At 43.0% G+C, this 14535-nt stretch overlaps 1 protein-coding gene across 1 annotated transcript in view; it reads right to left on the bottom strand.

Annotated features, from left to right (window-relative positions):
* Positions 1 to 1453: 1453 nt before the first annotated feature.
* Positions 1454 to 14535, bottom strand: part of cacna1hb (calcium channel, voltage-dependent, T type, alpha 1H subunit b) — an 84245-nt gene continuing 71163 nt past the window's right edge. Inside the window, exons 23-33 of the mRNA XM_083522155.1 lie at positions 14086 to 14278; positions 10046 to 10197; positions 9433 to 9542; positions 8124 to 8257; positions 7918 to 7988; positions 6943 to 7021; positions 5497 to 5618; positions 4963 to 5235; positions 4259 to 4424; positions 4021 to 4169; positions 1454 to 3940 (exon numbers count right to left, since the gene is read on the bottom strand). Coding sequence (XP_083378281.1) covers positions 3137 to 3940; positions 4021 to 4169; positions 4259 to 4424; positions 4963 to 5235; positions 5497 to 5618; positions 6943 to 7021; positions 7918 to 7988; positions 8124 to 8257; positions 9433 to 9542; positions 10046 to 10197; positions 14086 to 14278 — 2253 coding nt within the window. The 3' untranslated portion in view covers positions 1454 to 3136. The remainder of the gene's footprint in view (positions 3941 to 4020; positions 4170 to 4258; positions 4425 to 4962; positions 5236 to 5496; positions 5619 to 6942; positions 7022 to 7917; positions 7989 to 8123; positions 8258 to 9432; positions 9543 to 10045; positions 10198 to 14085; positions 14279 to 14535) is intronic.

Here is a 14535-nt window from a genome sequence, read left to right as displayed (position 1 = left end):
CCCCTAACCCTCACCTGCTGAGTGTTGTTCATGTAAATACAATGTCATGTAAATATGACCAAAGTATTGGGACACCTGACTTTTCCACCCATATATGCTTCTTCTCCAAACTTCTATGGAGCGAGAATAGTGCTGTGCGAGTGTAGTGTAGCCGTGCGAGAATAGTGCTGTGCGAGTGTAGTGTAGCTGTGCGAGTGTAGTGTAGCTGCGCGAGTGTAGTGTAGCTGTGCGAGTGTAGTGTAGCCGTGCGAGTCTAGTGTAGCCATGCGAGAATAGCGCTGTGTGAGTGTAGTGTATCGGTGCGAGTGTAGTATTGCAGCGTGAGAATAGTGCGGTGCGAGGGTAGTGTAGCGGTGCGAGTGTAGTGTTGCGGCGAGAGAATAGCGCTGTGTGAGTGTAGTGTATCGGTGCGAGTGTAGTGTTGCAGCGTGAGAATAGTGCGGTGCGAGTGTAGTGTAGCGGTGCGAGTGTAATAAAGTGGTGTGACTGTAGTGTTGCAGTGGGACTATAGCGCGAATTGAGTATAGCGGTGTGAGTGTAGTGTTATGGTGTGAGTTTAGCGTAGTGCGAGTATAACGGTGCGAGTATAGCAGTGTGAATATATCAGTATGAGTGTAGTATAGCGGTGCGAGAATAGCGCTGTGCGACTGTAGCGGTCTGAGTGTAGTGTAGCGATGTGCAAGTGCGAGGTTGTGAGGAGAGCTACAGGTGTGGCTTTGGGTTGCAAAGATTGATGAGATATAACGAGGTTGCAGCCTGTACGCGCAAATCATGTGAACAAAACTAAATCTCAACAGCAACAAAAACACACAATAAAAGTTAAACAGCAGATTAGAAAACACAATACAACATTTGGAAATCAACAACAAAAAAATTTAAACATTTATAAACAAACAAACAAAAAAACCTTAATACAAAAAGTGCAATAGTGACAAACAGAAAACACAATACAACAAATAAAAGATTTAACAAAACATAAAAGGGAACACAACCAAACCCCAAAAAAGAAATGCGACACAACTAAAAATAAAACAATTTAAATAAAGCATGCAAAAACCAAAACCAAAAATAACACAACAAATCTGAAAACACACAACACTGAAAAAAAGCAACCAAAAGAATTTAAAACAAAATAAAAAATGCAACAAATGACTATAAAACACACAAAAACACAGATTAGAACAGCAGATAACAAAATGCAACAATGAGCCAACAAATGCAACAAAACATTTGGAAAACAACAACAAGATCCAAACCTCAACAATAAAAACAATAAAAACAAACAAACAAAAAAAATACAACAAAATTCAAAAGCTATAAACAAAAAACAAAACAAGCTAAATGAACAACCGCAAGACTACAAACTCAACAAAACAGAATGCGATACAAACACAAAAAAAAGACAACAGGAAACACACACACACAAAAAACAGAACGCAACACAACTAAAAATAAAACGCAACAACCAACAACCAAAACAACATAACAACAAATCTCAAAACTCTGAAATCTGAAATCACAAAAACTAAAAATGCAACAAAACCTGAAAACACAAAACATGAAGCAACAGCAAAGCAAAAACACAATCAGAAAAACAACAAAATTATAGAATAAAAAGGCAAACAAACACACAACTGCACATTTGCAGTCACAACAAAACTAAAAATAACATTACAGCAAAATCAAAACACAACATGTGGTTTTGTGTCTTTACTACACACCACATACTTGTTGATTTGTTGTGGTTACGAATGAACTGTTGTGCATTTGCTATATGTTGTTTTTTGTTGCCTTTTTAATGTTTTTGTTGTGTATTTGTTTAAAATGGTTTGCGCATACGGGCCACTTTCACGCCGAAATATTTACCGAATGTACACAACACAACACAACACAACACAATGATGATAATAATAATAATAATAATAGAAGAGTGGTTTATATATCGTACTGCAGAACCTCTGGGAGGCTCAGGGGGAAAATCTAACTGATTTCATAGAAACAGTTATTTCAAGAGGAAACCAACAAGAAAAAAAATTAGCACGTGCAAAACTTTTTTGTTGTTTAAAAATATCATTGGTGCCGCATTCAATAAATCCACAAGTCCTCCGTCCATCTGTCCTCCTCTGGACACGCCTGAAGACTCCATGCAGTGTGAGTTTTCTGATGTATGAGACGGATCATCTGAGACTAATTAACATCACTGCTCGGACTTTCTGGTCAAAACCGTATCTCGTACCTTCGTCTGAGGTCTGGTTTCCATAGCAACTGTCCACTAATACACCGCTCTCTATAAGGCTCCTGAGCCTGTTCATGATTATCGGGGCGTTTTCGAAATTCGTCACGACCTGATTGTAACCCCATGCTCACTGCCACGAGCGACAAAACGACTTTTTCGATCGCGATTTCTTTGTTTTATGCAAATGATATCAAGTGCGGAACCGAACGATGCTTCAGACCAACCCAGTGGTTCGTGGGGTCCGACGTTTTCTCGGGTCCCCGCTCAGATTTTGTATCTATTGCAATTTGATGCAATGAAACAGGAAAAAAAAGAAAAAAAAAACGTAGTGATTTAGTTCATATACAACCTTATTAATTGTGTCTACGTAGAAAAATAAACGCTCGGAAGGAAGTAGCAGGAAGATCGCTAGTGCGTCTAGTGAGTGGACTTAGCTAGTACAAAAAAGCGTGCCTTGCTAACATAATTTGAGAACGAAGCTAGCGCGAAGCCGAGAACGTAACATCAGCGCAAGTCAAACAAACGGCTTGCACACCGATTAGCTAGCTAGCTTTGGAAGGTTTATTTACAGCTTTCTTGTCCGAACGAAAGGTCACGCCCACTCGTCTCAGGCTTGTGTGAACGTAGGGTACAAAGTTACTCTGAGCTTCATTTGATAGTTCATAACAAGGATCCAGCTGCACAAAGTTTTTATAATCTCAAATCTCTAATCAATATGATTAGGGAAAAAAACAAACAGACAAACAAACAATTGCATAACTTATTATCAGCCTACTGTTATTGTTTTTTTAAAGATTTTCTAGCTTAAAGGTGCACATTAGTGTCAAAAGTTTTGGTCTGAATCATCATTGCCTGAACAAACCATCCTAACAATAAGCCACGCATAAAAAAACCCTCTGATTAGGCGTCGAGTGGGACACAGTGCGACGATTGGTCCTCGTCTGAAACGCATTTGTTCGTTTGCTCAGAACAGACGGACGAACGGATCAATAAATGTGGGAGGGGCTTAGCAACTAGCAGAGAATCAGGAAGATCCAAAGACCCCCTTAACGGGGGTGGAGCGAGGTTGGAGTCAAGCGACGGTGCCCCCCGTTTCAGGACCATGCCTCTGTGAGAAGCATCAGGGAAAAAGGGCAGGGCTGTGGAAGCCGGGACACAAGGCGGACTTGTTTTGTGCCCCCTGCGTGACAGAGACGCTTGCGTTTCTTGCGAGTCCTTCTGGTTCGACCACGCCCCGTGGGTGAAGTCCATGCTGTTGTATTTCCTCAGTTCACTTCCTGTACTGTTACTCCGCTGTGATTGGCTTTTCAAACATAAAGTGCCTGCGACGTGCGGTGATAAGGTGTGGCTGCGTCGGAGGAACCTGACTCCGGAGTCTTTTCCCTCGCTGGACGAAAGGATTTGCCTGATTTCTTTGTCCAAGGTGTTTGACTTATGCATGTTTGTGCACGTGTGTGTGTACGTGTCCGGTTGTGTGTGTGTGGATCTGCGTGATTGGATGCTGCGCTGGCTGTACACACGTTTGCTCGTTTGGACACTGGCTGTCTGCGTGCGACACACAGTGGGCGTGGCCAGAGGCGAACAAGGGGCAGAGCCTCCGGTCAGAGGAATGCTGGGAACTTGGAGGGAATCGGAGCGGCGCAGGAATAAGCTGTCCATGGATCCAGGGCTGGCAGAGTCCACTGAGTCACTCTTTATCGCCCCCTACAGGACAACACAATGTAACATCAAAAACCATGACACGAATGGCTCGCATTCACACTTGTCCTGTACTGTCACAATACCTGTCTTTGGAGCATCCTGACAGGCTTCTGTGGAGTCACCTGATGTGGTGGGAGGAGTTCTGGATAAGAGGCGGAGCCAGCGGGAGACCGCGGAACCAGCAGCAGGGATTCCCATTCGCACGACTTGGGCTTCGCAGAAAGACCTGAGTCTGAAAACGAGAGAAAAGAGATGGACTGCTTTGATGTTGTTATTATACACTTATAATTATTCTCAGGGACAAATGGAGATGTAGGCAACCTGCAATGGTACTCTGGGCGATGGTCTGCTGTCTGGAGAAGAGCTGGTCCCCCGATTTGTGTCCAGCTTTGGGGTAAAACATGTAGCTGTCGTTAGGTAAAGACAGCATCCTGGATATGCACGGCTTCCCGACCGAGAGCAGGTTCTGGTCCTGAAGGTCGTTACCCTGGAAATGGAGCCCTTCTGAGTCAGACTGATGTTGGGCCTTTCGGGTCAAAACTACTCACATGGCGGAGGAGGACGATGAAGTGGACACTTTCCGCCCAAATCACACAGAGTAATGCTCTAGCGAAATGAGCGTTAAAAATAACTCGGTTTATTTCCAGACACACTTATATCATCGCTAACCGAGGCAAAGATGAGATGTACAGACCTCTCTCAATCTCTCTCTCACACACACACACACACACACACACACACACACACACACACACACACACACACACACACACACACACACACACACCTCGGAACAAAGGAAAACCTCAGGAAAGAGTTAGAGGAAGGAGAAAGCACCTTTGAAAAGTATATATATATATATATATATATATATATATATATATATATATATATTTTTTTTTTCTGCAGTAGAGCAGGTGGCACTGTTAAAATTTCAGAACTGTTTCCATGATGACCGGACGAACACCGGTGGTGTTGAAAGAATGAATAATGGTGTCGTAAAGACGTAAAAACTAGGTTCTTACATGCTTCGGTGCAGGCGGCCCAGGAACTTCACTGGCGCTGGAGGTGGCATTTTGCCACCGTTTACCCTGTAGCTCCGCTTCCAACTCCGCCTCCATCTCAGCCTCTTCGCAGGCGTCCTTGTTGCTGTCCTCTAAGTGCTTCATGAGCACCGCGACCACCACGTTCACCAGGACGAACTGCGCCACCAGGACGAAGGTCACGAAATACAGCGGCGAAACCAGCGGCAGGTAACTCAAGCAGCGATCCCCGCTCTTACACTCTCTTAGTGTGTCCTTTATCGCACACACACACACACACACACACACACACACACACACACACACACACACACACACACACACACACATAAAATGTATTAATCACATCTACAGTGACCCTAATACACCTTATGCTCTTTTACATAAATGGTTCTGTGTGTTCAGTCAGTGAGCATGTGAGTGTGAGTGTGTGTGTGTGTGTGTGTGTGTGTGTGTGTGTGTGTGTGTGTGTGTGTGTGTGTGTGTATACGTGCACACGCATGTGAGAGTGTTCACCTTCATGATTCCGTTCCAGTTGTCCCCAGTCGAGACTCGGAACAGGGTGAGAAACGCCATGCCGAAGTTCTCGAACGTAGCGTGACGGCTCAGACCTTCACACGGGTTCTCCTCCGAGCATTCTGTATCCGACATACACACACACACACGTCACATACATCAAATACATACACCAAACAAACACACATCAAATACATGCATCAAACAAACACTAAACAAACACACATCAAATACATGCATCAAACAAACATACCAAACAGAAAAAACACACATCAAACACAAACACACGAAACAAAATACACACATAAAACACACATCAAACAAACAAATATATGCATCAAACAAACACCAAACAAACACACAAAATACATGCATCAAACAAACATACCAAACAAAAAACACACATCAAACACACACACACACACACACACACACACACACACACACACACACACACACACACACACACACACACACACACACACACACACACACAATAAATACACCCACCAAAAAAAACACACCAAACAACACATGTAACACAAACATATAATATACAGACACATCAAACTCACTTTAAATACACACACATCAAATACAAATTAAATACTCACACACATTAAATATACACACATCAATCACATTAAATACACACACACACACACCAAACATAATCACACATTATATACACAAAATACACACACACACACACACACACACACACACACACACACACACACACACACATCAAATAAACTAATTTCAGATACACATCAAACACAGAACTGATTCTCTTCATCTTGCACTCGTTACTGAAGGTCTTTAATTAGTGCTTGTTAGTGAGTAATGGATGATGCACTACACTACACTGCTTTTTTTTATACATTTCTTTTTCTTCTCTGCAGTAACACAGACATTTTTATGAATAAAGTAGATCTTATCTTTGATTTTATCTTATAAACAGCAGTGTGTCATTTGTGCTGATTGGTTGTTTTTATGTACATTATAAATGCAGTTATTTATTAATATACAATCTGCAAGTGTGTGTAGTGTGTGCAGTGTGTGTAGTGTGTGTAGTGTGTGCAGTGTGTGTAGTGTATATCTAATGTACTGTATATGAAATGGAGACTCGAGCTGACGTTCAGCTCATTTTGCCCTCAGGGTAATAAAGTGAAATAAAGATGGCACCCAGGGCGACCCCCCGAACCGCTGCAGCCCTCATTCTGTCCCCGCGGCTTGTGTTATGTAGATTCTCTGTACGGCTGCGGTGCAATAAATCTTACATTTGTTAGAAAAAAGGTCAAATGTTGAAAAAAAAAACGTTTAGACTTCAGGGTTTGATGACAACAATTTCCCATCGCAGAACTAAAAGATTAAACCGGAGCTTGTATGCAAAGCGTTATGGTATTCAGCAAAGGTTTTTCCTCATCAACGTAAAGAACTGACCGAGTTTTCCGAACAGCTCGACTCCCAGAGCCGCGTAGATGAAGAACAGCAGCATGAAAAGAAGCCCCAGATTTCCAACCTAGAAAAAAAACAAAAACAGAAACGGAATAGAAATACCTGTGGGAAAACTCTATATGTGTGTATATATGTGCTATAGTAAGGAACGAATTGTTGTGAAAGGTTCTCTCTCTTTTCACTCACACACACATACATACACACACACACACATACACACACACACACACACACACACACAGACACACACACACACACACACACACACACACACACACACACACACACACACACACACACACACACACACACACACACACAGTCCTGAGGGAATTGCACAGAATGCTTAACTTGTCAGGCTGCAAACAAACACAGTGTGGTATTTTTTTTTTTTTTTGCTTTAATGGAACAAGAACACACTGATACTGCGAACAAATTCCTCCAGCGCAACTTAATTGTGTTGTGTAGGCACTAACCTGAGTTGTGCAGACATTAATGTGAGTTGTGTAGACACTAACCTAAGTAGGGTAGACATTAATGTGAGTTGTGTAGACACTAAGCTGAGTTGTGTAGACACTAATTTAATTTGTGTAGACATTAAGGTGAGTTGTGTAGACACTAACCTAAGTTAGGTAGACAATAAAGTGAGTTGTGTAGACACTAACCTAAGTTGGGTAGACATTAATGTGAGTTGTGTAGACACTAAGCTGAGTTGTGTAGACACTAATTTAATTTGTGTAGACATTAAGGTGAGTTGTGTAGACACTAACCTGAGTTGTGTAGACAATAATGTGAGTTGTGTAGACACTAACCTGAGTTGTGTAGACATTAATGTGAGTTGTGTAGACACTAAGCTGAGTTTTGTAGACACTAATTTAATTTGTGTAGACATTAAGGTGAGTTGTGTAGACTGTAATCTGTGTTGTGTAGATACTAACCTGGAGTTGTGTAGATACTAACCTGTGGTAAAGCCTGGACCACCGTGTCCAGCAGTGATCTCATCCCCGTGGCCATCTTCAGCAGCTTCAACACTTCAAAACACATCCCATTCTACTGTCATTCTTCTGTTTCTTATTAGCCCATAATATGTGTGTGTGTGTGTGTGTGTGTGTGTGTGTGTGTGTGTGTGTGTGTGTGTGTGTGTGTGTGTGTGTGTGTTGAAGTACCTCTGGCGATGCGCAACACCCTCATTATGCGAATGATAGTTGGGTTAATAGGTAACGAAGCATTCAGGTCGATCTCCTCGAGCGTAATTCCCATAACAGACAACAGGACTATGGCCAAGTCCAGCTGGTTCCACCTGAGAGAGGAGAGAAAAGAAAGAAAGAAAGAAAGAAAGAAAGAAAGAAAGAAAGAAAGAAAGAAAGAAAGAATTAATGTGTTGTGTAGACACTACCCTGAGTTGTGTAGACTTTGAATACCAGGGGCCTGAATACCACAAAATTACCTTGAGAACTTTTCCTGGTGGCTTCAGAATTGTGAACTACACACGTGACTTGGCCTTGCAGTACACAAGTGCGGAACCCTACCCTAAATACCAGGAACCTTTCCTGAGAACTTGTGTGATGTGTGTTTATTTACTTAGATTGTTCGATGTGTATTTTATTGTATGAGGAAGTCTGGTATGGCAGAGAAGTATGTGAGGGTGGTGCAGGACATGTATGAGGACAGTGTGACAGCAATGAAGTGTGCAGTAGGAACGACAGACTGCTTCAAGGTGAAGGTGAAACTGCTTCAAGGATCGGCTCTGAGCCCTTTCCTGTTTGCAGTGATGATGGACAGGTTGACAGACGAGGTAAGACAGGAGTCTCCATGGACTATAATGATTTGTGGATGATATTGTGATTTGTGGTGAGAGTAGGGAGCAGGTGGAGAAGATCCTGGAGAGGTGGAGGTACACGCTGGAGAGAAGGGGAATGAAAGTCAGTAGGAGTAAGACAGAGTACATGTGTGTGAATGAGAGGGAGGGCAGTGGAGGGGTGCGGTTGCAGGGAGAAGAGGTGGAGAAAGTGGAGGAGTTCAGGTACCTGGGGTCAACAGTGTAAAGTAATGGAGAGTGTGTTAGAGAAGTGAAGAAAAGAGTGGACATGTGCAGAGGAGGGACATGGGGAATAACAGTAGGAGAACGTTGAGGATGGAGCCACCAGAAAGGAGGAAAAGAGGAAGACCAAGGAGGAGGTTTATGGATGTGGTGAGGGAAGACATGCAGGTAGTTGGTTTAAAAGAGGCAGATGTAGAGGACAGGGGGGTATGGAGACGGATGATCTGCTGTGGCGCCCCCTAATGGGAGAAGCCAAAAGAAGAAGAAAAAGTTTGATGTGTGTTTGTTTTGTGTGTTTGGTAAATATATGTGTATTTGAGGTGTGCTTGTTTGGTGTGTGTGTGTTTGATGTGTGTTTGTTTGGAGTGTGTGTTTGTTTGGTGTGTGTATTTGATGTGTTTGTTTGGTGTGTTTGATGTGTGTAAAACCTTCACCTGTCTTTGAAGAACCGCCTGAATCCGAAGGCGACCAGCTTGAGCACGGACTCGATCACAAACACCAGCGTGAAGACATAGTTGCAGTATTTTAGGGATTCCTCCAGATACTGGACACACACACACACACAGACACACACACACACAGACACACACACACCACTCATATTAGGCATCTGATTTCTCCTGACTCCTGATGGACTCGAGACGACCTCTGGATCCTGACATGACCTTGAGTTTCTCTTCTTCTTTCAGATATTTATTCCTTTTATTTCTTCCTGTTCTATGTGAAGATTGAATTCAGGATGGTGGTTGGTCAGAAGCTGTTGGTTGATTCTCAGGAACAACATCTCTGACGGTTTATGCTACACGCTCTTTTAGATATGTTATCGTTTCTATAGCAACGGCTATCGATTTACAACTAAGTTTTCCAGAATTTTCCGGAATCAGCGTTTCCACCTGCTAGAATGTGTGGACGTCTTTCACAAAAGGTACGTTTGTTAACATCAAAATACAAAACTTGTGACTGTAACAGCAGAACATAAAGTCCTAATATAATATGCACAAATTGTGTGTGTGTGTGTGTGTGTGTGTGTGTGTGTGTGTGTCCCACCTTGGGCTGGTTGTAGTGCTCCATTGACATGGTGAGGACGTTGATGCCGATGATGATGGTGATGAAAAGGTCCAGATAGTGGTTGGTGCAGAGGGTGTGGATGTAGAGGCGGGCGGGAGAGTAGTCTGCATAATACGGCCTCTGGAGGGCCTCTAAAAGGCAGACACACACACACACACACACACACACACACACACACACACACACACACACACACACACACACACACACACACACCTCATTAAACACCAGAGTCATTAAATTACTTGAGTGCAAAAGAAGTCTTGCAAAGCTGCTCTGCTGGTATCTGGGAGCTGCAGTGCTGTGTGTGTGTGTGGATGTGTATGTGTGTGTGTGTGTGTGTGTGTGTGTGTGTGTGTGTGTGTGTGTGTGTGTTTTAATGGTCTTTCCTTGCCTCTCCTGTTTGACTGTGGCAGGCTGCTGTGGGTTGCCCTCGATTTTACTGTCTCTAACTTATAATATTCGTATTCACTCTAAAGCTTAGACATTTTAAGCACTAAAGTGTGTGTGTGTGTGTGTGTGTGTGTGTGTGTGTGTGTGTGTGTGTGTGTGTGTGTGTCTCTGTTTAAGTGTGTATAAAGAAAAAAACTTTGACCCAGATTTTTTGCCACCCTGTTAAAAAATGCTAGCATAGAAAATGGTGTGTGTGTGTGTGTGTGTGTGTGTGTGTGTGTGTGTGTATGTGTGTGTGTGTGTGCTGGGAAACAGACGAGTCATGGGTGAGCTCAGGAAGATGAGGAGTTTAGTGTCTCCCTACATCTATCAGGAGTGTGACTGCTCAAGGTGTCTTTGAGAGAGAAAAATGCATGGTGTGTGTGTGTGTGTGTGTGTGTGTGTGTGTGTGTGTGTGTGTGTGAGTGCGTGTGTGTAAAAAAGAGAGAGAAGAAAATGGCTTTGAGACACTAAAGCAGATTGAGCGCGAGTTCGTGCCAAGATCAGCGATGCGTTGCAGAACTGTACCTCTGCCAAAGTGTGAGTGAGTGCGAGTACGAGTACGAGTGTGTGTGTGTGTGTGTGTGTGTGTGTGTGTGTGTGTGTGTGTGTGTGTGTGCGCGCACACTTAAAATACTGCATGATTATGCTAAAAGTGAGGATTTTGCACACTCATTATCCTGGTGTTGGTGCTTCATATTGCACTTTTATGTTGCAGGAGTGTGATTGACTTTCATGAGGAATGAAAATGAAAGAAAAACTTGACCTCAGGATGAACTGAAGAAAAAACAGAAAACAAAGTAAAAAAAAGTGACAAAAATCAATCCTTTGAATAAATGATAAATGAACCTGTGAATGCAAACTTGAACACGTGTTCTCACTAAACAGATCACACACACACACACACACACACACACACACACACACACACACACACACACTGTATTATTCTCTTGATGAAATCTTCAGTGGTTTGCTCCGGCACCTCGACCCGAACCTCTGCCTTTCTGTGCTCCTGAAATAAAACCTTTCCAATTTCTACAGTCTCCCAAAATGTTCAAATAATACGCTTGTATTTATTGCTGCGCTGTTGCTGCGTTGCTGCTGCGTTGTTGCTGCGTTGCTGCTGCGTTGCTGCTGCGTTGTTGCTGCGCTGCTGCTGCGCTGTTGCTGCTGCGCTGTTGCTGCTGCGCTGTTGCTGCGTTGTTGCTGCGCTGCTGCTGCACTGTTGCTGCGTTGCTGCTGCGCTGTTGCTGCGTTGCTGCTGCGCTGTTGCTGCGCTGTTGCTGCGCTGTTGCTGCTGCGCTGTTGCTGCGCTGTTGCTGCGTTGTTGCTGCGCTGTTGCTGCGTTGTTGCTGCGCTGTTGCTGCGCTGTTGCTGCGTTGCTGCTGCGCTGTTGCTGCGCTGTTGCTGCGTTGCTGCTGCGCTGTTGCTGCGCTGTTGCTGCGTTGTTGCTGCGCTGTTGCTGCGCTGTTGCTGCGTTGTTGCTGCGCTGTTGCTGCGCTGTTGCTGCGTTGCTGCTGCGCTGTTGCTGCGTTGCTGCTGCGTTGCTGCTGCGTTGAAGCCCACGCCGAACCACGAAGGCCATGTTTAAACTCTTTAGCATTATTAAAAAAACAAAAACAAATTCGGTCAGAACACCGTATGTAGACGCCTTCCATCTTCGTATCGCACTCCGAAGGGAAAAATGGCGTGGCCGTGCATAAAGTCGAACACGAGGTGTGACCTTTTCACTTCAAATGGCAGAAACAAACAAAAATCTGATAAAAATGTACTTCTTATCGTGTTGATTTTACGGTCAACATCTTATCCACTGAGCGACCACGTCTTGTTTTTGTCTTTTTGTTTTTGTCTAAGCTTCCACTTTTGTCACATTGTTCCTGGATTGTTTCTCAGTGCCAAAAATCACTTGGATCTTATGAGAAAAAAAAAAAAAACTCTTCGTCTCACTCTGCAGTGTCTGACACAATAATATACACTTCTAAAAGAGAAATGAGTGCTAATGGCACGATTCGGTGTCACCCTGGAGAAGGTCCAGCTCCAGTCTGGTTCTTCTCAAGGTTCCTTCCTCGTGTTTCGGCGAGTTGTTCCTTACCGCTGTTCAAAAGTGTGTGGACTTGTTTGGTAAGATACAACTGGTATGTGTTTCTTTTTTTAAACATCTTATCTAGAGATGTTCCAGCTCCAGTTGTGTGCCACTTCATGAAGATTTCAGACTTTGGTCTTTGAGGATTAACTGCCTCTTAATCAATACTGAAAATAACCTTCTACATGCTGTTTCTCCATCACTGAACATTTAAAGGCTTGTGCATGAAGCAGATGGTGTTAGATTTTTAATGATCTCAGATGTTGAGCTAATTTATCGGTTGGTCAGGAGCTCCTGGTTCCACAACTCCAACTGACTGTGGAAAACTGCAGAAAAGACGTTTCGGTGTTTGTAATGTTTTAATGGTTTATAGTCACACTCTTGGTGTCACCCAGATAAAGATGGGTTTGAGTCTCAAGGTTTCTTCCTCATACCATCTAAGGAAGTTTTTCTTTGCCACAGTTGCCCCAGGTGATTTGAATATATGTGGATTTTCCTCTAAAATTCTTACATTCTGTGAAGCTGCTTCGAGACAATGTTCAGAGTTTAAAGCTCTATAACAATAAACTTCACTTGAAGTTCTCATTTGCTGTTATAATGAGCTTCAACTCTTCTGGGAAGATTCTGTATTCTGCTAGATTTTGTGGAGACTCTGTGAGCCATAAGTGTCTTAATAAAGTCAGCTACTGATGTAGGTGAGGTCAGGAGGCCAAGAGCTTCATTGTATGGAAAGAAATTGTGGATGTAATAATAATAATAATAATAATAATAATAATAAGCAAAATACAATCACAATTATTTGGTGTTTGGCCTCTAAAATCCTTTATGATGTAGGCCACACCCACTTCTGGTACAATATTAACAGAAGTGGTACAGGCAGATGGAGAAATAAACTGATTCATGATTTAACATTGTGTAACATCCCTCATATACAACCACTAAAACAAACAAACAAACAAACAAACATAAAAAAATAAATAAAAATGAAATAAAAGTGCAGTAGGTTCAGCATGGACAGCGCCGCACTGGTATCCCTAGAATTCATTTACCCCCAAATACTAATTAACTGTGTGTGTGTGTGTGTGTGTGTGTGTGTGTGTGTGTGTGTGTGTGTGTGTTTAAAACAAATTAAAAAACAACCCTCAATGATAACTGTGTTATAGACACACCAATATTCTGCAAGCGATATTTCTGCTCACGTCGAAGTGTGTGATTGTATACAGGTGTGTGTTCGGAATTCTCTGAAGTTCTCCAGAGAGGGTTGGAAATGGTCTGAAGTGGGTTAATCACCGGCAGTGTGGAGTTTAGTGCGTTTCTTTGAATAAATAAAATGAAAATGAGAGAGTTTACGAGGACTGTAAAACGATAAGTGTTTTTATAGCGAATCTAAAACTCTTTATGAGTGTCTATCTTTTATTTATTTTAGTGCCATCTTCAAACACACACACACACACACACACACACACACACACACACACACACACACACACACTACACTCACTTCTGCGCCTCTTCTCCATCCGTTTCTGCCTCTTCTCCTCCCTGAGGCGTGCCTCCTCCTCTTCCTGGTCCTGACGGCATTTGTGGAAGTTCTCCACCACCACACCCACAAACATGTTCAGCACGAAGAAGCTGACGATCAGCAGGAAGGAAATGAAGTATAAGAGCATCCAAGGATTATGGTTTCTTATGGGCTGGAGAGTGAAAGAAAGAGTGGGAGAGGGAGAGAGAGAGAGAGAGAGAGAGAGAGAGAGAGAGAGAGAGAGAGAGAGAGAGAGAGAGAGAGAGAGCTTATGAAATATCTTCACATTGTAATACATTGTAATTCTGTCTTCCAGGCTTCTTCTTACACTCATCTGGAGCTCGATTCTGCAGGTGATTGGGTGTAGAACCTGGATTGTGATCAAACCCTACTTGTGTAGATTTGTGTGATTTGAGAATGATATAACAC

The sequence above is a fragment of the Silurus aristotelis genome (assembly GCF_946808225.1).
Source record: "Silurus aristotelis genome assembly, chromosome: 20".
NCBI classification, from domain to species: Eukaryota; Metazoa; Chordata; class Actinopteri; order Siluriformes; family Siluridae; genus Silurus; species Silurus aristotelis.
This window is presented reverse-complemented; position numbering and strand designations above follow the sequence as displayed.